The 22670-nt window shown below is 51.2% G+C and overlaps 1 protein-coding gene across 4 annotated transcripts in view; it reads left to right on the top strand.

The window, feature by feature from the left end:
* The window catches only part of DLG5 (discs large MAGUK scaffold protein 5), a 151004-nt gene extending 129642 nt beyond the window's left edge, over positions 1-21362 (top strand). Inside the window, exons 23-32 of one of the 4 annotated variants that reach the window (XM_012466284.3) lie at positions 327-473; positions 1828-2011; positions 3275-3423; positions 4295-4465; positions 5357-5553; positions 15145-15288; positions 15541-15668; positions 16748-16857; positions 17591-17700; positions 19114-21362. In XM_012466284.3, the coding sequence (XP_012321707.2) occupies positions 327-473; positions 1828-2011; positions 3275-3423; positions 4295-4465; positions 5357-5553; positions 15145-15288; positions 15541-15668; positions 16748-16857; positions 17591-17700; positions 19114-19217 (1444 nt within the window). In that variant the 3' untranslated portion in view covers positions 19218-21362. The remainder of the gene's footprint in view (positions 1-326; positions 474-1827; positions 2012-3274; positions 3424-4294; positions 4466-5356; positions 5554-15144; positions 15289-15540; positions 15669-16747; positions 16858-17590; positions 17701-19113) is intronic. The other 3 variants (XM_012466286.2, XM_012466285.2, XM_012466287.2) reach the window with 3 other exon arrangements.
* Positions 21363-22670: the final 1308 nt, after the last annotated feature.

Below are 22670 nucleotides of genomic sequence, written 5' to 3'. Positions count from 1 at the left end.
GGGGTATGCCCTCCAGTGCTGCACCACAGGCTCAGTGGAACAGATAGGATGCACAGGCAGAGGAAAGGGGACAGGATGCTCACGGGTCCCGAGGCCAGATAACTTTGGAGAGGGTCCCTGAGCTGAGGGCAGGTGGGGAGGAGAGGACAGGCCAATCCTTTGGGGTGGATGTCACGGGTCCAGGTTCCTCATGTGTCTGCTCTGCTTAGGACACAGGGCTGTGTGACCCAGTCCCCATTTACAACTTAAACCCAGTTGCCACAGGAAAGGGGGTGGCTCTGGATGGCTTTGTGCTGCTCCTTATCCCTCCTGTCCTCCGTCCCCAGCTCACACCTGGACCCTGCTGGTACCCACTCCACTCTCCAGGGCAGCGGCACCACTACCCCGGAGCATCCCTCTGTCATTGACCCACTGATGGAGCAGGACGAGGGCCCTGGCACCCCCCCAGCCAAGCAGAGCACCCCCAGCTCCAGGTCAGCAGATGTGTGCTGTGAGCCTTCTCTGTGTCCACTTGGGCTGGGCGGGGCTGAGCACATCCTCCAGGTGGCGCAGGCACTGGGCAACCAGCCTCATGTGCAGCAGGCCACGTGCCAGGTCTTCAGGAGTTGGGCTGGGAGCACAGCATTCCTTTTTTCTCACCCTCCTCTCTCTCTTCCTTTCTCTTTTTCTCCTATTTTCTAGTTGACATGTTCTTTCCCCTGCATCTTCTCTTTCTCTCCTCCGTTTCTCATTCACTTGCTTTCTGAGTCTGTCTTTGGACACATTCCAACAGTCATCATCCAGCCAGGCCCTGGGCTCTGGCCACCCACCGCAGTGCTTCCCCCAAGGAGGTGGCGGACCAGTGCCGGGCATGTGCAGCACAAATGGGGTGCCGGGAGGGCACTGCTGGCCGCCGCAGAGCAGCCAGGAAGATCACTGGAGTGTGGCAGGGGAGGCGGCAGCTGGATTAAAATGTTCAGGCCAGGCAAGAGCCAAGGGTGGGCAAAAAGGGAAGTCCAGGCTGAGGGAGCAGCCATGTTCAGGAGGAGGAAGGAGCCCTGTGGGAGCTGCACAGCATCCAGCCTGGCCTGGGGCTGTAGGGAGGGCCACCCAGGCCAGGGTGCGGCATGATCAGTCTGCAGTCCTGGAGGAGCCATGTCTCCAGCACTGAGGGGCCTTCACCAAGCTCTGGGCAGCATCTCACAGAATGAGGCCGGCTCTGCATTCTCTCTACCAGAGTCCGTCACATTGGAACTTACCTGCTGCCAGGTTTTCCTCCCGGGCTGGCGTCTCCCCTGACGCCCCCTTTATCTGTTTCTGTTGCTCCATATGTTCAGCAGCTTACTTTCTCAGCTTCCCTCCCTTGAATGTAAGTGCCTTGATGGCAAGGAGCCCCTCTTTATGAGTTAGCAGTTCCTGGTCTACAGCAGCTGCTTGGTAGACGTTGCAGAACATGTTGCTGTGCTCTGGACAGTGAGGCCAACTTTAACCTTTCTTAGGAAGAACTAAGTTAGGAAAATGAGTATGATCCATATGGGAGGGAGGACATCCTAATCTCTAAGGCTTGAGAGTGATAGCTGGGCCTGGGAGCAGGGGTACTGATGTGTGGTTTCGACTCTCCCCCTAACTGGCTTTGAACCTGGGGTCTTGCCTTCATCTCCAGTGCACCTCGAGTGTCCTGCCCTACATGCCGAACCAGTAGAACTAGAGGCCGCCTCTCGGCTCCCTGTGGTTCTGAGACCCCAGCAAGCAGGCGGAAAGCAGTCAGGGCATTGGCCTCTGCTTTTTCTTTTTGCGCCTCCTCCCTCCTTTTGCACAATTGAGGAACTTAGTTTTTTTTCCTGAAAGGATTGCGGGAGATGCCAACAAGAAGACCCTAGAGCCACGTGTTGTCTTCATCAAAAAGTCCCAGCTGGAGCTTGGGGTGCAGTTGTGTGGCGGGAACCTGCATGGGGTGTTTGTGGCTGAGGTGGAGGATGACAGTCCTGCCAAGGGTCCTGACGGCCTCGTGCCAGGGGACCTCATCCTGGAGGTGAGTTCTGAGCTGCTGAGCAGGCCAGGCCTCCGTCCACCTGCACAGTGGGCTTGCTGCCATCTCAGGTGGCAAGATGGAGAGTACAACCTCTCACCTGGTGAGCCAGTCAGGGCTGACTGTTGTTGTTGAGGCAGAGTCTTGCTCTGTCACCCAGGCTGCAGTGCAATGCCGCGATCTCAGCTCACTGCAGCCTCTGCTTCCCAGGTTCAACCGATTCTCCTGCCTTAGCTGAGTAGCTGGGACTGCAGGTGTGCACCACGACACCCAGCTAATTTTTATATTTTTAGTGGAGACCAGGTTTCACCATGTTGCCCAGACTGGTCTCAAACTCCTGACCTCAAGTATCCTCCCACCTCAGCCTTCCAGAGTACTAGGATTACAGTCATTAGCTACCGCACCTGGCCTCAGGGTTGATTTTTTTAATCCCTGTAAACATAGAATGCTGCCAGACTCCTCTGAGCAGGTCCCTTGAAGCCAAGCAGGCCATTGAGGGAAGGCAAGGGCAGAGCCTTGGCTCAGGCCCTGGGCACCAGGAGGTGCCTGCCCTCAGGTAGTGCAGCTGCAGGAGGATGGTCTTTCTCTGTGGTCTCCTGCCTCAGTGGGGAGATGGTTCATGAGAATATAAAGGCACAAGTTGGTCTGGGCTTGGTGACTCACGCCTGTAATCCCAGAATTTTGGGAGGCCTAGGTGGGAGAATTGCTTGAGCCCAGGAGTTTAAGACCAGCCTGGGCAACATAGTAAGACCCTAGCTCTACAGAAAACAAAACAAAAAGATTAGCCAGGTGTGGTGGAGTGTGCCTGTAGTCCCAGCTACTCGGGAGGCTGAGGTGGGAGGATCACTTGAGCCCAGGACGTCGAGGCTACAGTGAGCTGTGATTGCACCACTGTACTCAGTTTGTGTGATAGAGAAAGACCCTGTCTCAAAAAATTAATAAAAGCACAGGTAGCATCAGCAAGAGGAAGGGCCCTATTCTGAAAAGCCCAGACTTGTTGGGCACCAGAACAGGGCTTTTCCTGGATAAGCTGTCAAGGGCAGAGCAGCCACTTGGCAGAGGACCTCGTGTCCAGGGAGCATGTGCGGGACCTGGGGGCTGGGGAGACGACGAAGACTCAGCCCTTTCTGCAGAGTGGAGGCAGGCAGGGTCTCAGTTAAGGAGGGATGTTGAATTTCTGCCATATGGCCATCACTGGCCCCTCTCGGGTGCCCAAGCTGCCCCTGGCTTCGAACTTCTGACCTTATCTCCTTCCATCCCTGGCAGTATGGCAGCCTGGATGTGCGGAACAAGACCGTGGAGGAGGTCTACGTGGAGATGCTGAAGCCCAAGGATGGCATCCGCCTGAAGGTGCAGTACTGCCCTGAGGAGTTCACGAAGGCCAAGGGCCTGCCTGGTGACAGCTTCTACATCAGGTACAGTGGCTGGGAAATTGGTGGGAGATTTGGGGCCAGAGGAGAGGCTTTCATTGGAGACTCTCTTCCTGGTAAATGGCTCTCCATTTCTTGCGCCCCAAGGCTGGGGCCATGATCATCATTCCTTGACGCTCAAATCTGCATGCTTATTTATGGTGAGATGATTGTGACTTAGAACAACTTTTGAGGGCTTAACCAGGTGGGCTCCCTCTTTAGGGCTTAGGGCCTGGAGAATTTTGAGGCTGTCATGCCCCATTTTCCTGTGTGTTGTGCTCCTCTTTTTCTGGTGTCCCCCAGGCCAGGTTTGCAGATCCCTCTGCAGTGTGTGTGGACTTCCAGGCATCTTCAGTGCCCTTATGTACTATATGAAATGCTGTGGGCATTTGGGGATGGCATCAGGTTTTCTAGGAGGAGCTCAGGGCTTTCTTTATGTTTCCTAAGATCCGAGATCACAGAAAGCATGAGAACACTGATGCAGTACAACTCCCTGCCTCCAGGGTAGGAGGTGACATGTTTCCGTCCTGGAGAGATTCCAGTCTGTAGGAACCAGGGGCCTGGACTGTGAGGAGGGAGGCAAATGGGAAAAGCCACCTGGAAAGAGAAGTTACGGCCTCAGACCTTGGCAAGTTCTTTCTCTGATGGGGATGTGCCCTAGTGTTAGGGAAGCAAAGGCAATCTTTGTCCCTTTATGTAAAACATAGGGCTCCCCTTCTTTGAGAACCACCACCAGAATGCGGAGAGGCAATTCCTGATCAAGTCTGGAGACAGCTCAAAGCAGAATAGAGCTTTAGGGGCCTGGCCATGGAAGGCACCTGGTCCGTTCTTAGTGGCCAGAGCTGCCTGATGGTGTTCCCTCTGTGCTGTGGTCCAGGGCCCTGTACGACCGGCTGGCAGACGTGGAGCATGAGCTGAGCTTTAAGAAGGATGACATCCTCTACGTGGATGACACCTTGCCCCAGGGCACATTCGGGTCCTGGATGGCTTGGCAGCTGGACGAGAATGCTCAGAAGATCCAGCGTGGGCAGATTCCCAGCAAATATGTGTAAGTGTTGTCTGAGCCTGGGGCGGGCTGGGGCAGGGGTTGCCAAGTACGCCAGCCATGGAGCTGTCCCATGGGGGGCACTAGGGCCAGGACTGCTGGAGGAGGGACTCTGCTGCTCATCTTAGCTTCTGCTCTCTACGTTTTGCCAAAAGGGCTAATCTAAAAAGCTGCTTCTAGTGTGAGTCAGTGCTGTATAGAGCACAGTGGTGGGTCAGGAGGCATAACTTGTTTTAGAGAAATGGATTTATAGAGATACTCACACCTTGCTGCTCCCTCAAAGTGTACCATTCAGTGGTTTTCAGTATATTCATAGGTGTGTGCAGCCGCCACCACAGTTAATTTTAGAGCATTTCCATCACCTCAAACAAACCCCAGACCCATTCGCTGTCACCCCTAGTCCCTCTGTCCTTCCACCCACCCTCAGTCCTAGGTAGCCACTGCTTTGCTTCTGGTACTCATGGGTCTCCCTGTCTGGACTTCTGTGTGGATGGGATTGCGTAGTGTGGCCTTTCGTCTGGCCCGTCACTAAGCATAATGTTTTCGAGGCAGCCTGCATCCCTGCATCATTCCCTTCTATGGCAGGAAGCATAATTCATCATGTCACCAAGTAGGGGCTGCCCTAGCCAGTTCCTTTTGACACTGAGCTGAACATGGCATAGTAGAAATTCGCCTGCTCTGAGAGCTTGCCCTGGTGCTGGTGTTTGTGTCGCCCCTGCAGCATGTACTGAGGGGTCCCGGGAGCATGGGAAGTGACATAGCCTTGAGACCTGCCGAGGGATGTCGGGGGAACCCGGTGCCTGGCCTGCCCTTGCTTTTCTCACCAGGAAGGGCAGGTAGGGTAGGGCAGCAGGGTCTCGATGGCCCTGCCCAGCATTGTCCCCTGTACCACAGGATGGACCAAGAATTCTCCAGGAGGCTCAGCATGTCTGAAGTCAAAGATGACAATAGTGCCACAAAGACCCTGTCAGCGGCTGCACGCCGGTCCTTTTTTCGGAGGAAACACAAGCACAAACGCAGTGGGTCCAAGGACGGGAAAGACCTGCTCGCCTTGGAAGCCTTTTCCAACGATTCCATTCCACTCTTTGAAGGCAAGTGGCTGAGCTCGTTTTCCAGTGGGTGGGGTTTGCTGTGGATCCAGGAGCTCCACAACAGGGACTTAACAAAAGAGAGGCTTACTTTGCTTTTGTGCACAAGTCTGGAGGTGTGTGTCCAGCTTGGTCACGGGGGGTGCTACCATCTTCAGAGCCACATCCATGGGGTGTATTTCTCCATCCTCCCAGTTACCGCCTGTCAGTGCAGCTGCAATCATCACGTCCCTGTTTCAGGCAGCAGGAGGGAAGAAGGGGTAAGGCAGAAGTGTGCCTCAGCTGAATATGCCTCTTTCAGCAGCTATCTGGAAGCCCTAACCCGTGACTCCACTTACATCTCATTGTCCGCTTGCATGTTCAAGAGAGGTCAAAAAGGCATGTTTTGGCCGGGCGCAGTGGCTTACACCTGTAATCCCAGCACTTTGGGAGGCAGAGGCAGGTGGATCACCTGAGGTCAGGAGTTTGAGACCAGCCTGGCCAACATGGTGAAACCCTGTCTCTACTAAAAATACAAAAATTAGCTGGGTGTGGTGGTGGGCACCTGTAATCTCAGCTACTTGGGAGGCTGAGGCAGGAGAATCACTCGAACCTGGGAGGCGGAGGCTGCAGTGAGCCGAGATTGCACCACTGTACTCCAGCCTGGGCGACAGAGCAAGATTCCATCTCAAAAAAAAAATAAAATGAAAAGGCATGTTTTATGTGGGTCCATTGCTGGGCTCAGTAAGAGGTTCAGTTACTAAGGAAAAATGGAAGGACAGCTACGGGGTAGGCAAAAAGCAGTCTCTGCTGAGTGCATTGCTTGCCATTTGTTTTTAGGTTATTACAGGCTGCTTGGTCGTGACCAAGGGCCATCGGTTTCTGCAGAACTTTGGCATTTCTAGCATCAATCCTGTGTTCATTAACAACTCTTCTTTGGTCCTTCTGGGCAGGATGCTAGTCCAGGGCTAGAGTTGAGTATTAGGAGATGGCGTACATCTTCTTGTAGACAGCCCTTGTGGAAAGGTTGCATTTGTCCTACAAAGCAAGAGGCCCTTATGAACGTGGCTCCCAGGCCCCTGGTGTGTGTCTCCTGTCCTAGAACCTGCCCTCCCTGGCAGTCAGGTGTGGGGGTGCAGTAAGCAGCAGAGTGTATGGCAGCTGGCTGCCTCCCTCGCTCCGTTCCCTTTTTACAGTGAAGACTTTAGGCCTAGGGAATTGAGTGCATCACACTGTAGTGATTACATGGCCCACTGTTACTGTCAGTTAGGACAAGGGTTGGCAAACTATTGGTCATGGACCAAGTCTGGCCCAACTGCCTATTTTCAAGCAGTCTGTGTGCTAAGCATGGGTTTTTATACTTTTTAATTTATTTTTATTAATTAATTTATTTGTTTGAGACGGAGTCTTGCTTTATTGCCCAGGCTGGAGCGCAGTGGCATGATCTCGGCTCACTGCAGCCTCCACCTCCTGGGTTCAAGTGATTCATCTGCCTCAGCCTCTTGAGTAGCTGGGATTACAGGGGCGTGCTACCACACCTGGCTAATTTTTTTTTGTACTTTTAGTAGAGATGGGGTTTCACGATGTTAGCCAGGATGGTCTCGATCTCTTGACCTCATGATCCACCCGTCTTGACCTCCCAAGGTGCTGGGATTATAGGCGTGAGCCACCGCACCTGGCCAGGTTTTTACACTTTTTAAAATGTAAGGTGTGAAGAAGTCTGTTAGCGTTTTGCTGATAACAGTTGCTTAATTTTGGCATTTTGCCTTCAAAGCCTTTACTATCTTGCCCCTTACGGAAAAAGTTTGGGCCAGACACGGTGATACACACCTGTAATCACAGTACTTTGGGAGGCCAAGGTGGGTGGATCACTTGAGGCAAGGAGTTTGAGACCAGCCTGGCCAACATGGTGAAACCTCATCTTTATTAAAAAAAATTAGCCTGGTGTGGTGGGTCATGCATGTAGTCCCAGCTATTGAAGAGGCTGAAGCAGGAAGATTGCCTCAGCCTGGGAGGTCAAAGCTGCAGTGAGCTGTGATCACACCACTGCACTCCAGCCCAGGTGACAGAGTGAGACCCTGTCTCCAAAAAAAAAAGATTGCCAACCTGTTAATCAAGGCGAGGTTTCTCTCTTATTTTGCTTTTTGGTTCTTTTTCTTCATTCTTTTTGGTCTCCACTCTGGTGCCCTCTGCTCCTTTCTCTGTAGGCGCCGTCTCCAGTATGTTCGGCATTTGTCCAGCGGCGTTAGCATCTTTGAAAAATAGCCCTTTGTCTATTCTTTCTTTTAGCTCCTCAGGTGTTTTTCAGTATGTATCTTGAAGTTGTCATGAGGTACATACCTGTTTTGAATTGTTATATCTTCCTGGTAAATTGACCCTTTTATCATTACATACTTCTTGATCTCCAGCAATGTTTCTTGCTGAACGTCTATTTTATGTGAGATATATATATATATGTGTGTATATATATACATATATATACACATACATACATAGAGAGAGAGAGAGCGAGCAAGCGAGAGAGTCTTGCTCTGTCACCCAGGCTGGAGTGCAGTGGCTTGATATCAGCTCACTGCAACCTCTGCTTCCCAGGTTCAAGCCATTCTCCTGCCTCAGCCTCCTGAATAGCTGGGATTACAGGCATGCGCCACCATACCCAGCTAATTTTTATATTTTTATTAGTAGAGGCGGGGTTTCACCATTTTGGCCAGGCTGGTCTTGAACTCCTAAACTTGTGATCCATCCACCTCAGCCTGGAATTACACGTGTGAGCCACTGTGCCTGGCCTATGTGATGTTTTTATTGACATTACCAGTTTTCTTTTGGTTAGCTTTGGCACAGTTCATCTTTTTGCTTTACTTCAAACTTTTCTGTCACTTTATATTTAAGTATCCCTTATAGGCAGCATGTAGGACTTTTTAAATCTGCTGTGGCAATCTGTCTTTTTAAAAATTTTGTCAAAGTGTAACATACATACAGCAATATGCATATTCATTTACAGAAAAGTGAGCAGCATGAGGAATTTCCACAATCTGAACACCCCATGACAGTCCTTATTGTTTAATCAGAGTATTTACTCCATTATATATAGACATTTGCCATCTTACTGTTTTCTATTTGTTCTACCTAGTTTCTGTTTGTCCCTTTTTTCTTTCTTTTTAAAAATTAATCATGTGTTTGTTTTATTCTGCCCCCACCATCCTCTACCATCCTCTTACATATCCTGGTTTTTAGTTGTTTCGGTTTTATGCTTTTGGGGGTTAAAATAGACCTCACAGCATGCACCTTTGACTTACTTCTAAGAGAAATCGTTACTTTGACCACTTCCATGATGATTCTAAAACATCAGACCACTAACTCCATTTACCTCTTTTCTAACTTGGATACTATTCTGATTTTATTATAATTTTTTTTTTTTTGAGACAGAATCTCGCTCTGTCGCCCAGGCTGGAATGCAGTGGTGCGATCTCGCCTCACTGCAACCTCCGCCTCCTAGGTTCAAGTGATTCTCCTGCCTCAGCCTGCAGAAAGCTGGGATTACAGGCACCTGTCACCACATCTGGCTAGTTTTTGTATTTTTAGTAGAAATGGGGTTTCACCATGTTGGCCATGTTGGCATGTCTGCTCTGTCTTCACGTCACCTTCTCTTCCACGTGGGTCTCTCAACTCCCTCTGCTCTCAGAGGACCCGTGAGGTTTTATTTAGGGCCCACCCAGATACTCCAGGAAAAGCCCCTCCTCCCAAGGCCTTTAACTCAATCATCACTTCTTTTATTGCATAAGGTAATGCTCATGAAATCTGGGGCTTAGGAAGTGATTCAGTCTTTTGGGGACACTTGTCAGCCTGCCACGCTCATTGCTGGTGAGAAGTCATCTTTCCAGTCTCAGTGCTGAAGGCAGTGCCACCACCTGTCTACTACCATGTGTGGGTAGGCTTTTCTCTGCCTTTCTTTCTCAGAAAGAAATTTCCTAATTTCTTACCATACCATGCTCCCCCAGTGTGGTTTTCTTTGTGTTTATCCTGCTCAGAAGGTTCCAAGCACTTTTTACATCTGTAACTTGGTGGTTTGGTCGGTTTTGGAGATTCCTGGCTACAGTTTCTTTAATATTGCTTCTGTGCTGACCTCGCCTCTCCTCGGGGTTTTCGTTCTTCGAATTACTTGGGGTAACATACCCTGTCTGTCTCCTGTCTTCTGGGCTCTTTTTCTCTTGTATTTTCCACTTACTTCTTTCTCTTGATGCTTCGGCCAGCCTGGTTGTTTTCTCTTCACCTTTTTCCTGTTCATCATTCTGCTCTTCTGTTGCAGCCATTATGTTCTTACTTTCAGAAATTGTATGTTATGTATCACTCGAGAGTTTCCATTTGGTTCATTTTTTTTTTTAACCAGGCTTTCTTTGCTGAGACTTTCCCTCTTGCCATCTGTTCTCCTAAATACTTTAATCATATGTTTGTAAAGACTGCGTTTGGTAGCTGTCATGTGTGGTCATCCCTGAGTCTCTTTCTGTGGTCTTTGTTTTTCTTGGTCCTGCCCCTTGAATATGCCTGGCTATTGTTTATTGAGATGTCAGAAGTTATGTTTAGGGGATTATCAGGCTCTGAATGATGTTGCCAGCCTCCAGAGAGGGTCTGCCCTCTGCTCTGGAGGTAGCCACTGCTCGCAGATCACTTCGATCCAGCTGCAGAGTCAGCTGACTTTAGGCTGGGTTGCAGCTTTTGTGCAGCTGGTGATTCACCCTGACCCTAGGGGGTGGCCCACCAGTGGTCCCAGCCTGGGGTGTTCCCTAGGGCCGCTCCTCCCTAGGGAGCCTTGACTTCCAGTTTCTCACTCTGTAGCACTGGGAGGCCATGGAACACACTGCTCAGTGTCTTAGTGACTTTATCTTAGACTCTTGCTTTTTACAGCAAATGGCTTTAAGGGAAAACTTCTGATATCAGACTTAGTTTTGCCCTTCCCTTCCTCTGGAACCATGACCCCTCAGGTCCTGGCAGCCCTGAACTCCGTTTTGATCTCACCTGCTCTGGAGATTTTCAGAAACTTTTCCTGGGTTCTCAGTCCTTATCAGCGGCCTTGTGCCTGAGTTCCCTGTCCTTATCAGCGGCCCTCTGCCTGGGTGCTCGGTCCTCAGCAAAGGCCCTCTGCCTGAGTTCTCTGCCTCTCACTCTGACTCTCGAAGTCTCCGCTTGCTCTGAAGGGGGAAAGGCCTGCAGAATGTCAGCTTCTACTACTCTGGTTTCCTTCTCTCCAGGATCTTGGCATCTCAAATTCTGGCTGTCTCTGCCACTCTATGGTGCCTTCAAAAATGTATTTCTCATTTTTCACCCAGATTTTCTAGTTGTTCTCCAAGGGATGCTGCAAACTGTTCCATTATACCTGGGAGTAATAATCCCTGTGTAGTAGTTTAAAAGTTACGCCAAGTAATTCTAATGCACAGTGGGTTTTGAATTCCTGCTTTAGTTTATTGCTTCCAACTGCTGCATAGCATCCCTGGTACCCCCCACCCACCAAACCTTGCACCTACCTGTAATGGTCTCCTAAGTGGACCCAGCTCTCCACCACCCAGAGGACAGTGCATGTCTTTATGCTTGTCCCTTTACGGGCTTGTGCAGGAGTGTCTCAGAAATATGTGGGGGACTGGTTTTCCTTTTATCCTTAGTCTGCTAGGGCTGCCACAACCAGATACCACAGCTGGGCGCAGTGGCTCACATCTGTAATCCCAGCACTTTGGGAGGCTGAGGCAAGAGGATTGCTTGAGGCCAGGAGTTCAAGACCTGGGTAACATGGCAAGACTTCCATCTCTACAAAAACTTTACTAATCAAGCGTGGTGGTATGTGCCTGTAGTCCCAGCTACTCATGAGGCTGAGACTGGAGGATCACTGAAGCCCAGGAGTTCAGTGCTACAATGAGCTATGATTGTGACACTCCACTTCAGCCTGGCAACAAAGCAAGAACGTATCTCAAAAACAAACCAAAAAACCAGTACCACAGACGAGGTGACTCAAATAACAAGAATTCATTTTCTCACAGTTCTCGAGGTTGGAAATCCAAGACCTGGGTGCCAGTGTGGTTGGTTCTGGTGAGGGCTCTCATCTTGGCATCTACACGGCTGCCTCCTTGCTGTGTCTTCATGTGTTGGAGACAGGGAGAGAGATCTCTGGTGTCTCTTCCTCTTAGAAAGCCACAGTTCTATCAAATTAGGGCCCTGCTCTTCTGACCTCATTCAGCTTTAGTTACCTCTTGAAGACTGCATCTCCAAATGTAGTCCCATTGGAGGTTAGGGCTTCAGCGTGTAAATGTTGAGGGGACACAGTTCGGTCCACAGCTCCCTTTAAAGAAAGCCATTGCAGTATGGTCTAAGATTGGAACTCCCAAGACCATGCCTTTGCTCTGCCCTGATGAGCTGTTACCTTCGATAGGCTGTTTTTCTTCATAAGATGCTGTCTAGTTTTACGATTCTGTAATTGTGAGGATCTCTGACAAAGAAGATTGTCAGGGAGGAACAGGAATCTCCTAACTTGGTACCTGACTGTGTGAAATGTTAATAGTCATTAAGGGAGAATATGATTTTTTAAACCGTTAGCATTTTAATATATTTCCTTCCAGTTTTTTACTTAATACAACAAAGCTGGGATTATACTTCATTATACAGTTCTTTTTTAAATTTTTTTAAATTTTATTTTTTAAATTTTTAATTCTTACCAAAATCAGGTGAAATAGGTTTTTATCCAGATATTTCCTTGATAAAATATAATGAATCCAGATATTTCTTGGATATCCAGATATTTCCTGGATATCTAGATATTTCCCGGATAAAATATAATGAACTGTACTTCATTATACAGTTTTTTTAAATTTTTAAAAAATTTTATTTTTTAAATTTTTTATTCTTACCAAAATCAGGTGAAATAGTTTATACAGTTTTTATCCAGATGTTTCCACTATCATATTGTTAGCATCTTCCCATCTAGTAATATTCTTCCAAACCATTCTTTTAAGCAGTATGTTGAATTCCGCCCTAGAGTGACTGTGCCATAATTTGGGAATATAATTATTATACCAGTGAATGGAGGAAACGGTGACATGTAGTGTCTATCCATCGGCAGGGAGGTGGGTAAGTCGATGCAGACTAAGCGTTCATGGGATATTCAAAAAAAGTAGAGAGGCTCACCACAGATCACCAGGGATGCCTCCCAGAAACACCCCCGGATGGACGAAGGAGCGAGTCAAAATATCCACAGGCACACTGTAACAATGTATATTCAAGATTATCTTTAGTGTATAAAAATAAGTTTGCAAGAATAACTAGGATATACTTCTAGCTCATTAGAGTGGTTACCTTCAAGGAGGCCAGTGGGGACTGGGGTTGGGGAAGGGGTATCAGAGAGGAATGCTGGCCTTATCCATGAGGAGGTTTGGATTTGTTACAGAGAGGGTTTGTTTATGTAAACCCCTCTCAGAGGAAGTTCTTTGCCCTGTGCATGACTCCTCCTCGGCGCATTCATTCAGAACCACATGGGGTTCCAAGGCAGTGAATGTGACCACCAAACCCTCTCTCAGTTTTAAACAACAGAGCTGCTGGTCACCGGGTCAGGAAATGCTGCTTGGGAAATGCTGTGTAAAAGGCTGTGTGCATGTATGTGGATAATGATCAGTTTATTTATTTATTTTTATTGAGATAGAGTCTTTCTCTGTTGCCCAGGCTGGAGTACAGTGGTGCAACCTCCACCTCCCGAGTTCAAGTGATTCTCGTGCCTCAGTCTCCCGAGTAGCTGGGATTACAGATGTGTACTACCATACCCTGCTAATTTTTGTATTTTTAGTAGAGATGGGGTCTCGCCATATTGGCCAGGCTGGTCTCAAACTCCTGACCTCAAACGATCCACCTGCCTCAGCCTCCCAAAATGCTGGGATTGCAGGCGTGAGTCATGGCACTCAGCAGTGATCAGTTCTAAAAAGCACACACACACGGATGGGGCAAGGGAAGAGGAGAGACTTTACTTACTGCCCTTAAGTTTGCCCACTCCCAAGGACTCCCAAGGAGTCCCTGCTCTGCAGCCACTCCTTGCTCCGCATATGCATCCAGATCGCTCCTGGCCGAGCCGCTCATGGACCCTTCCTCCTAAGCCTGCTGTCATCTTGTGGTCTGCTCTCTCTGTCACCCTCCTGCCCTGCTGTTTCTGGGGGTACCACTCTCATCCCACTTCCTTCCTGGGCCTGCCCAAGTGGTCTCTTCACCCTGTCATCCAGCCACAGCATCTGCCGAAGCCCTGCCACTCCTGGAATTGCCAGGCAGCTCTTGCATGCTGTCTTGCTGTTCATGTGTTGCTCTGTTGTGACTCTGTGGGGAGTGCTGGTGGGGCAAACACTCCAAGTCCAGGGACACGGACATTCCTTGGGCTTCATTTCTCCAGGTTGCTCATTGAGCGGGATGTCAAAGATTGCCAATTAAAGTGTGCACTTTTTAATGGCAAGAACTCTGTGTTCTAATCACTATTGTGTTTCTGAGATGCCAGCACAGTGACTTATACCAGGGAGGTGCCAGGAAGATGCTTGCTGGTTTTTAGACTGTGTCTCCCTGTGAAGACTTTATTCATTTGGTGCAAGGAGAGGTTAACTACATGTATCAACTAGGATATTGGTTTGACTGCTTTAACTGAAACCAAGTAACAGTGGCTTAAGCATGATGGGCATTTTATTTCTCTGTCATGTGCAAGCCTGAGCTGTGGGTGTTCTGGGAGAGGCCGGTGTTCTGGGAGACGCAGTTGTGTTCTGAGGATCATGTAGGACCCAGATCCCTTCCGTCTTGTGGCTCTGCCATTTCTTTTTTTTTTCGAGACAGAGTTTCGCTCATTACCCAGGCTGGAGTGCAATGGCGCGATCTCAGCTCACCGCAACCTCCGCCTCCTGGGTTCAGGCAATTCTCCTGCCTCAGCCTCCTGAGTAGCTGGGATTACAGGCACGCGCCACCGTGCCCAGCTAATGTTTTGTATTTTTAGTAGAGACGGGGTTTCACCATGTTGACCAGGATGGTCTCGATCTCTTGACCTCGTGATCCACCCGCCTCGGCCTCCCAAAGTGCTGGGATTACAGGCTTGAGCCACCGCGCCCGGCCTGGCTCTGCCATTTCTTAAGGGTTGTGCTCAACTGCATGTCCAGAGCTGGTTCACAGCACTCACCCATTCTAGCGGTGCAGATGGGGGAGCCTCACATCTGTCACTAGGCAGGTCTGGCTTACACTGACCACACCTTCCTGGGGAGTGAGAGCTCTACCTGCCAAACCCCAGAGGTTGCCTTGCCAGGAAGCAGAGGAGAATGGAGATGGGGCAGGGGAAACAGGCATGGGCCCACGAGGAAGAATCAGAGCAGAGGGAAGCGCTGGGATGAGTGGTTGAGACCAGTTGCCTCTGGTGTTCACAGAGTGCATGGGGGGTGCTCGTGCTGGACCCCAGGGGTGACCATGCCTGGGTGTGCCCGGACATCAGACTTTCAGTGCTGAAGCTGGGGGAGTCCCAGGCAAACCAGAGTGGGCAAGGGCAGAGAGAGCAGGGTTCCCCAGCCCCACTCAGGTCCTCCACTCCAAGCTGGGACCATGACACTGCTGCTCTCTCTCCCTCAGATTCCGTGAGCCTGGCCTATCAGCGTGTCCAGAAGGTGGACTGCACCGCTCTGAGGCCTGTCCTGATTCTGGGGCCTTTGCTGGACGTGGTGAAGGAGATGCTGGTGAATGAGGCGCCTGGCAAGTTCTGCAGATGTCCCCTTGGTAAGGGGCACCGTCTGTGCCTACTGGGCTCTTTGTCTCTGTGTCCTTGTCCACCTGCCTGCCCAGCTGTGCACAGTGGGCAGCAGCACTGGGCGGATTCCACAGTGTTCTAGAAGCTTCCTGACATGGGTCAGATCCATGCGTGGCAGGACTAGGTTACTGACAGCTGCTGAGCAGTGTTCTTTCCCTGCTCCCTCTGCTGGGGCTCAGCAGGGCCTGGGGCTCCCTGATTCCTGTGTCTGTGCTTTACAGAGGTGATGAAGGCCTCCCAGCAGGCCATTGAGCGGGGTGTCAAAGATTGCCTGTTTGTCGACTATAAGCGGAGAAGCGGCCACTTTGATGTGACCACTGTGGCGTCAATAAAGGAGATCACAGAAAAGGTACCCAGGGCTTCAGCCTGAGGGTTGGGCACCCATTGGAGCATCCAGTATGAGACCTCCTGTGCACAGGTCTGGGCCCCTGGTCCGTGATCCTGTGTCCCAGCGGCTCTCAGACCTTCAGTGAGCCCACCATGTCATGTTAGTCTGAGTTCACCTGCACCTGGGCTTGCCCTCATGGCTGCTATGTGTTTCTGCAAGCACATCCCTTGGCAGGGATGGAGGGGCTGCCCTGTGTGTGTGCCGTCCCCTCTTCCTGTCTGCGGGGGGAGGTCTCATCTCTGATAAGTGTATTAAGCTCTGGGGAGAGGCCTCTCTCGGGACATCCCAGGACAGGGTCCCCAAATGCAGATGCCAAACAATTTCACATGCACCTTCTGGGGACAGGAGCACACCTTCCGTCAGGGTCCCTGCCCCTAAAAGGGCTATGTCTCTTGATGCCTTCGAACTTCCTAGGCAGCACAAGGGTGGGGACATCTGTGGGGAGTGCTGGCGGGGCAAACACTCTGAGTCCGAGGACACGGGCACTTTTTGGGCTCTGTTTCTCCGGGTTGCTCAGCTCGCTTTGCTGGGCTTTGCTTTCCTTCTATGTTAGATGAAGGTGTTGGCTCCTCACTGCTGAAAGTGGGTGAGCTGTAGTCAGGGGAACGGCCCTGCGGAGCGTCTGGGGTTCAGGAATGCACGAGCCTGCGCTCTGAGGCCTGGGACCACAGACTTACTTCAGTCCCAGCCACACAAAGGCTCACCAGACTCGCTCTTCATTCGCCCAGTCTGGCAAAAATCAGGCTTCAGAGGCCAGAGTGGGGCAGGACTTTCAGAATCTGGGCAGAGGCTGGAAAGGAAATTTGGAGTTGGGCTGGCCAGCCCCAGTCAGCCCCATCCAGCCCTGGCTCCTAGCCTTGGCCTTCATCACAGCCAGCGGGAGTTTCCTGGGTACGGTTTCCCCACAGTGCACCATGTGGCTTTACTGCCTTGTCTGTGGGCAGAGCCCTGTGAAGTGAGGTGGGTCCTGCTGGTGGCAGGATAGAGGGCTGACTGCCCCTCACTGCCCCCGGGGCTCACTCTGCGCCCTCTGCCCCCAGAACCGACACTGCCTCCTGGACATCGCTCCCCACGCTATCGAGCGGCTACACCACATGCATATCTACCCCATTGTCATCTTCATCCACTACAAGAGCGCCAAGCACATCAAGTAGGTGACTGGCTCCCTGGGCTCCACTGGGGTCTTGTCACAGGTGGGGCTGGGAGCCCAAGTGGGGAGCAGAGTATGTTGGGTTGAGGGTTGAGGAATGAGAGATGGGCCTGTGGGTCTTGAAATAGGCAGCACGTGTAGAAAATGACCCTTCCCTCTTAGTCCTGTGCACCACTCATGGAGAGGCAGTGTCAGCCAAGCGCAGCCCTGTCCCTGCACCCTCCGCCATTTGGGTGCTGTCGCCATTCCTTGTGCATGGCCAGCTTGGTCTGTGCACCTCCCCTCCTGCGCCAGCCCCCTTTCCTCTCTATGTGCTGCTTAGGAGCAGGGGAGCCGGTGGCCTGGACAGAGTCCCACTCAGCCTCGAGCTGGCTCATGACTTGGGAGCTTTGGCCTTCGCTGAGCTTCAGCTCCTGTGCTGGTTGGGCTAAGGGCTCGCCAAGGCCCTGCTCCATTTTGCCCTTCTGTGCAGCTGAGCTCCTGGGACCTATGCTGGGAACTGCTGGTGCATCTGCTCCAAGTGCATGCGCTGGGGTGCCCTTCTTCCCCCCTCTGCCCAGAGCTGCCCCCGCAGCCTGCAGGCTGTTGCTGTGCTTTATGTGAGGAGCACATGGGGCCTCCCCTACAGCCTGCCCCTGGCTCAATGCGGCCCCGTTAGCCTGGACAGAGGAAGGAAGGAGGGCCTGGAGGAGGCTCAGTGCTCAGCCTGGTGTCGGTTGGGCTGTCCCCACAGGGAACAGAGAGACCCCATCTACCTGAGGGACAAGGTGACTCAGAGGCATTCCAAAGAGCAGTTTGAGGCGGCGCAGAAGGTCGAGCAGGAGTACAGCAGGTACTTCACAGGTAGGTGTGCGTGGGCCCGGAGCGAGAAGCAGGCAGCAGGGAAGGAAGCAGAGGCTTCCCAAGACAGTTTTCTTAGCTGTGGAGAAACCCGCACTTCCTAGATGCTTCCGAGTGCCGTCATGAGCATATTCATTTTAAGTGAGATATTCCGACTGCAGTCCCTGGCCACCGGCGGGATTCTTACAGGTTGAATGCTAAGTTCGCTAATCTTGGCCTCAGGACCTGCCTGGCTTGCCTGGTCATTTTCACATATGCAGTGGTGGGTCTGCCTCACAGCACAGGTGCCATGTCATGCAGCCACAGCGTCCCCGGGCAGGGTGGGGACTGGAGCAGCCCCCAATGTGCCAGCAGTGTGGACAGCGGAGGCTATGGCCATCTGTCCCTAGCACCCTCCAGGGCGGACGACTTTTGCAGTGGGATTTGGCAAACAACAACAACAAAAAAAAAACACTGCCCTCTTACCATCTCTGATCTTCAGATAGAAACAAACTCAGTAAAGTGTGGTTCCATTTTACCTTCCGGCCTTCAGCCTCTTTGCGAAAGTCTTTCATTTGCAGGGCATTAGCATTGCAGTCACAGAGGATGGGACAGGGATTCTAAGTGCATCGTGGAGAGTGTTATGATCGAGTCCAGAGACTTGGACTTGGTGCCCGTGTATGTGTAGGTGTGTGCGTGTGCAGGTGTGCATGCCTGTGTGTGTGCATGCATGTACTTTCATTTCCAATTCCTTATAGGCCGGTACTTAGCCAAATACACTGACAATTCCTAGAGAGATGAAAATGTAAAACTCTGACACTTGCAAAAGATAAGGCCTGTTCTTTTCTTGTTAGATTCAACAGTCAAAATTATGGTGTCCCTTTTCCATAGCAGTTTCTAAATGCTGTCAATTTCTGAGCGTGCCTTGTTGCGGTAGGGGCTTGGTTTGTGTCCAGGTGTCGTTCTGTGGGGAACACTTGGGAGTAGCCCTGGCTGGTGTCTATAGACCTGTGTCAAACTCCTGGCCTAGTACGGAGCTGGCCCAAGTTAGAGTCGTCGTCTTGCTGTGACTCTGCTGGGCCGTGAGATATCCGGCTCCTTACACCCATCATCATTTCCTGCAGAATCCTGCTACCGCCACACGCCCCCCCAAACTTCTTCCTGATGCCCGGGGATTCCCCCAGCTATCGCAACCCCAACCCAGGGTGTTACTGCAGTGAGCTGGGCAGTTTACATGTAAGCGATCAACTCACGAGGGGCCATTTTCTTTCCCAATTTCTTCTGGTGAAGGAGAGTCAGGTGGCAATGGGGCCGAATGCCAAGGAGCTCAGAGCAGACAGCCATGCAGTAGAAAGAGTGCAGGCTGTACTGATTTGCCTCAAACCTGGGGTCTTACTCGGAGCTCAATGACGTGTGTTTGGGGGGGCTCTTTTGCAGGGGTCATCCAGGGAGGAGCCCTGTCGAGCATTTGCACTCAGATCTTGGCAATGGTCAATCAAGAACAAAATAAAGTCCTGTGGATTCCAGCCTGCCCGCTCTAGAAGAATGCCGTGCTGTGGATGACTACAGCTGGCCGCCTGAGGGGACGCCAGGCTCAGCAATTTTCTAGTGACTAAAAGTAGAAGTCTGTCCGTCTGTGAACATGCAGGGGAAGGATCCAGAACCAGGACCCAGAAGCACCTCCTTTGTAGACAAGAGGGCCATGGCTGCATGTGATCCAGGCCCAGGCCCGCACACTCTGCCTGTCACACGCGTGCTTTAACACAAAACAGATAACACTAAAGACGTTGGATTACAGGGGTTCAGCACCCACCTTTCTTTAGCCAGCTGATCAGAGATGCTGCAAAGAGAACCTTTCGGATCACTCGTTTACAAGCCTTTTCTAAGTATTTGGTGGTTTATGTTTACTTGAACAGCCCCATGTTGCCGGTGCCCAGCCCCTGCCCCTCTGTCAGCCCCATCGCTTTGGTATTGGTTTTGTTCCCGTCTTCAGCAAAACGACCTTGGAACCTCAGTGGGGACTGCTTTGCTTTGGGAGGTTCTTGTCGGTGGGACCAGAGCTTTGACAAACCTCCTGCTCCTCGGTGGCACCTCTCCCGGAAGGACTTCACAACTGCAGGTGCTCAGACTGCCTCTGGCAGCAGAACCAGTGCCTTTGGCATTTTCCTCCCATACTGGGGAAGGCAACTTTGGCGTTCTTACAAACTCGTCTCTCGGCCTTTCTCTCCTGCCTTCCACAGCCTCTCGTTTCTCCTCCATCTGTGCTTATTACTTGAGCACTGTGTCTGCTCCGTGAGAGCTGCATGGGCAGACCGCAGTAGGGTCCCAGCGGTGTTCAGCTGTGCTGATGCCTGCCATCGGGTCCTCCTTAGGCTCTGTAAGTTGTGACAGCCTTCGTCAGTGCAATGTTTGCAGGGTAATTCTTAAACTTTATAGAGGGTGGCAGGTACATCAGTTCTTTTTGATATGAAAACATTCATATTTCAGACGTTGAATCGAGAGCTTTTAGGGGAAGCATAATGGTTAGTGTCATCACTATCAACAATCTAAAGAAAAACTGAGGTCTTTTTAATCTTGGTTATAGCACTCACGGCATGCACCTTACTCCACATGGGTGTCTTCGTTTGGGGGCTTTTGTTTTTTTTTTTTTGCACTTCTGAGGCTGGATATGTCTGGCTGAAGATTTGATGTGGTTCCTCCTTAAGCTGTGCGTCCTGTTAATACTAGGTACTGTACTGGGCTCTGTGTAAGTGTCATTGGGGTAGGACCTATATTTTAATACTGTTCCTAACATTTCATTTTACTAGTGAGAAATCTTTGATTTCATTTTATTCTTTGTAATTCTAGACAGTAGGTTGTAGTTTAGCCATAACTGCCGTTTTTAAAAAGGGATATATTTTCTTGCACAGTTGTTCAAAAAAGAGACAAGTTTCAGTCCTCAATGCTGTCCTTTGTTTTACAGGTACAAGTTTTCTAGCTCAGACAAACTATGAAAAACTGTAGACTATTCCCGAGGTATTAACTCGCAGATACTCTGGGGGCAGGGGCTGTTTTCTGAGTTGCAGGCAATGTGGGACTGAGATGGTACAGTGTGCACAGACAGGTACTGAGCTGACAGACTGGGGTTTTCTGTACTAAAATGTTACTTTGTATCAAAAGTTAAACAGGCTTTAGTACAACAAATAAAGGTCAATTTCTGTAAGGCTGTGTTTGAAAATGCGAGTTTTTCATCTCTTCCTATTTGCTCTGCTTTCCTGTATTTCTAAACTTGAGACAGCTTCTCTTCTCTGCAGCATGTAGCTGGAGTTGGCTGATGTGTGGGTTCTTTCTGGCTCTCATGATAATCCACAGTCCCTGCTGCCTGCTGCATCAGCCTCTCACTCCCTCCTCCCTTTCCCTGCCGCCCCTCTGTCCAGTGTGGCATGAGCTGGTGGCTGCAGCGAGGCAGCCCATCTGTGTGAGACCGAGAGCCTGCCATCTGGCCCTCACATTTCAATTCTGCAGGCTTGGGAAAATCAAAAGGGAGTAAGCTGAATGCTCTGGGCAGCCTTCTCAGTCAGAGCCCTGTCTGGGGCCCCCGGCTGGGAAGGGCCTCACCTGCATGGGGGCTGCTTTGTGGTACCTGACAGCATCACACTGGGAGATCACCCAGCATTGCTGGGCTCCTGGAACAGCCCATGTAGGCCTGAACTCCATGTTGCAGGATGGTAAGGGCCCAGGGCAGAGCAGAGCCCTCCTTCTCTGATCCTTTTGCTTGGAGGGGCTTGGGGGCAGAATGTTCTGCAGAACCCTCACTCACATTTCACTGGTGGCCAGGCCTGTGGGGCAGACTTGGTGTGGATGCCTCCCTCATCCTTTCCTGCCGGGTAAAGTTCCACCATGGCGCTACAGTCTTGATCTCACCTGTGGCTACGGGGTGTCACAGAGCTGTGCGGGGCTCTGGTAGTTGAAGTGGGCCCATGTGTCCATAGGGACAGGGCCTGCCTGTGCCTCCTTGACAGCTCACACCCAGCGCCATCATTTGAAGTCACTGGCCTGGCAAATAGGGGTGTGGGGGTTGGAGCGGTAGCTGCTGGTTTTAGGACTGGTTTCTTTCACAGAGCTCAGATAATGATGCCAAACTTTAACAGCTGCACTTCTGGTGCTGCGATTTTATTTTCTTCTTTAGACTTTTCTGTAATTTCCAAATTTTCTACGGGCACCTTGGTGCAAGACAATCCTATGTGTTTTTGAAATGGAAGGCAGTTAAGTCACTGAGATCTCACTCTGGACACACTGGGGCCTCGCAGGGCAGCCCCGAGACGTGTCAGGCAGCCCTGGGGGGATATGTGCCCTGGTGGGTTAGAGGCTCATCTACACCACATGGAGACCGTGCTGGGGGGCAGGGTTGTGGGCACAGCCAAATCGGTCTCCTCCCCAAGGTGGTGTCTGTCTCATGCTGGCTCAGATCATTCTGGAAAGGCAGAGCAGATTTTCAGCTCCAGCCATGAGGCCAAGAAATTGAATATGAGATGGCCTCTGCGGTCCCTTCCCATGCTAACAGCTACGATTCTGTGATACGAGTGGGGAACAGGACTAAAATAGAGCTTGACTTCGCTCCTGGCCTAGCACAGGCTGCAGAAAACCCCAGCTTCAAGGTAGGAGGAGACCTCATGCTTAGGCGTGCACCCTGAGCAGCTCTGGGGTAGGAGCTGAGCACCAGCCAAAGCCGCGGGCCTCTCTTTCCAGCCGAGACAAAGCTTTGAGGCTCAACAGCAGTAGGCCAACCAGAGGCTTGCTCTGGGAAGCCGAGCTGCCACCTCCTGTGGGTTGGATGAGACACAAGGCCATGAGGGTCACTAAGTCAAGGATGAAGAGAAACATGAAGTGCAGGAAGGGACAGAGTGAACATAAACCGCAGACAAGGGCGTGCATGCTGGCGTGGGAATGGTGGACCTCTCAGCGGATGGGGGCCCTGAGGTGGGACCTGGGGCAGGCCGGCCCTCTGCACTGCC

This window comes from Aotus nancymaae, unplaced genomic scaffold (genome assembly GCF_030222135.1).
Source record: "Aotus nancymaae isolate 86718 unplaced genomic scaffold, 86718_ANA_hifiasm-v0.15.2.pri h1tg000010l, whole genome shotgun sequence".
NCBI lineage: Eukaryota > Metazoa > Chordata > Mammalia > Primates > Aotidae > Aotus > Aotus nancymaae.
The sequence above is the reverse complement of the archived record's forward strand: the minus strand, read 5'-3'. Positions and strand labels throughout refer to the sequence as shown.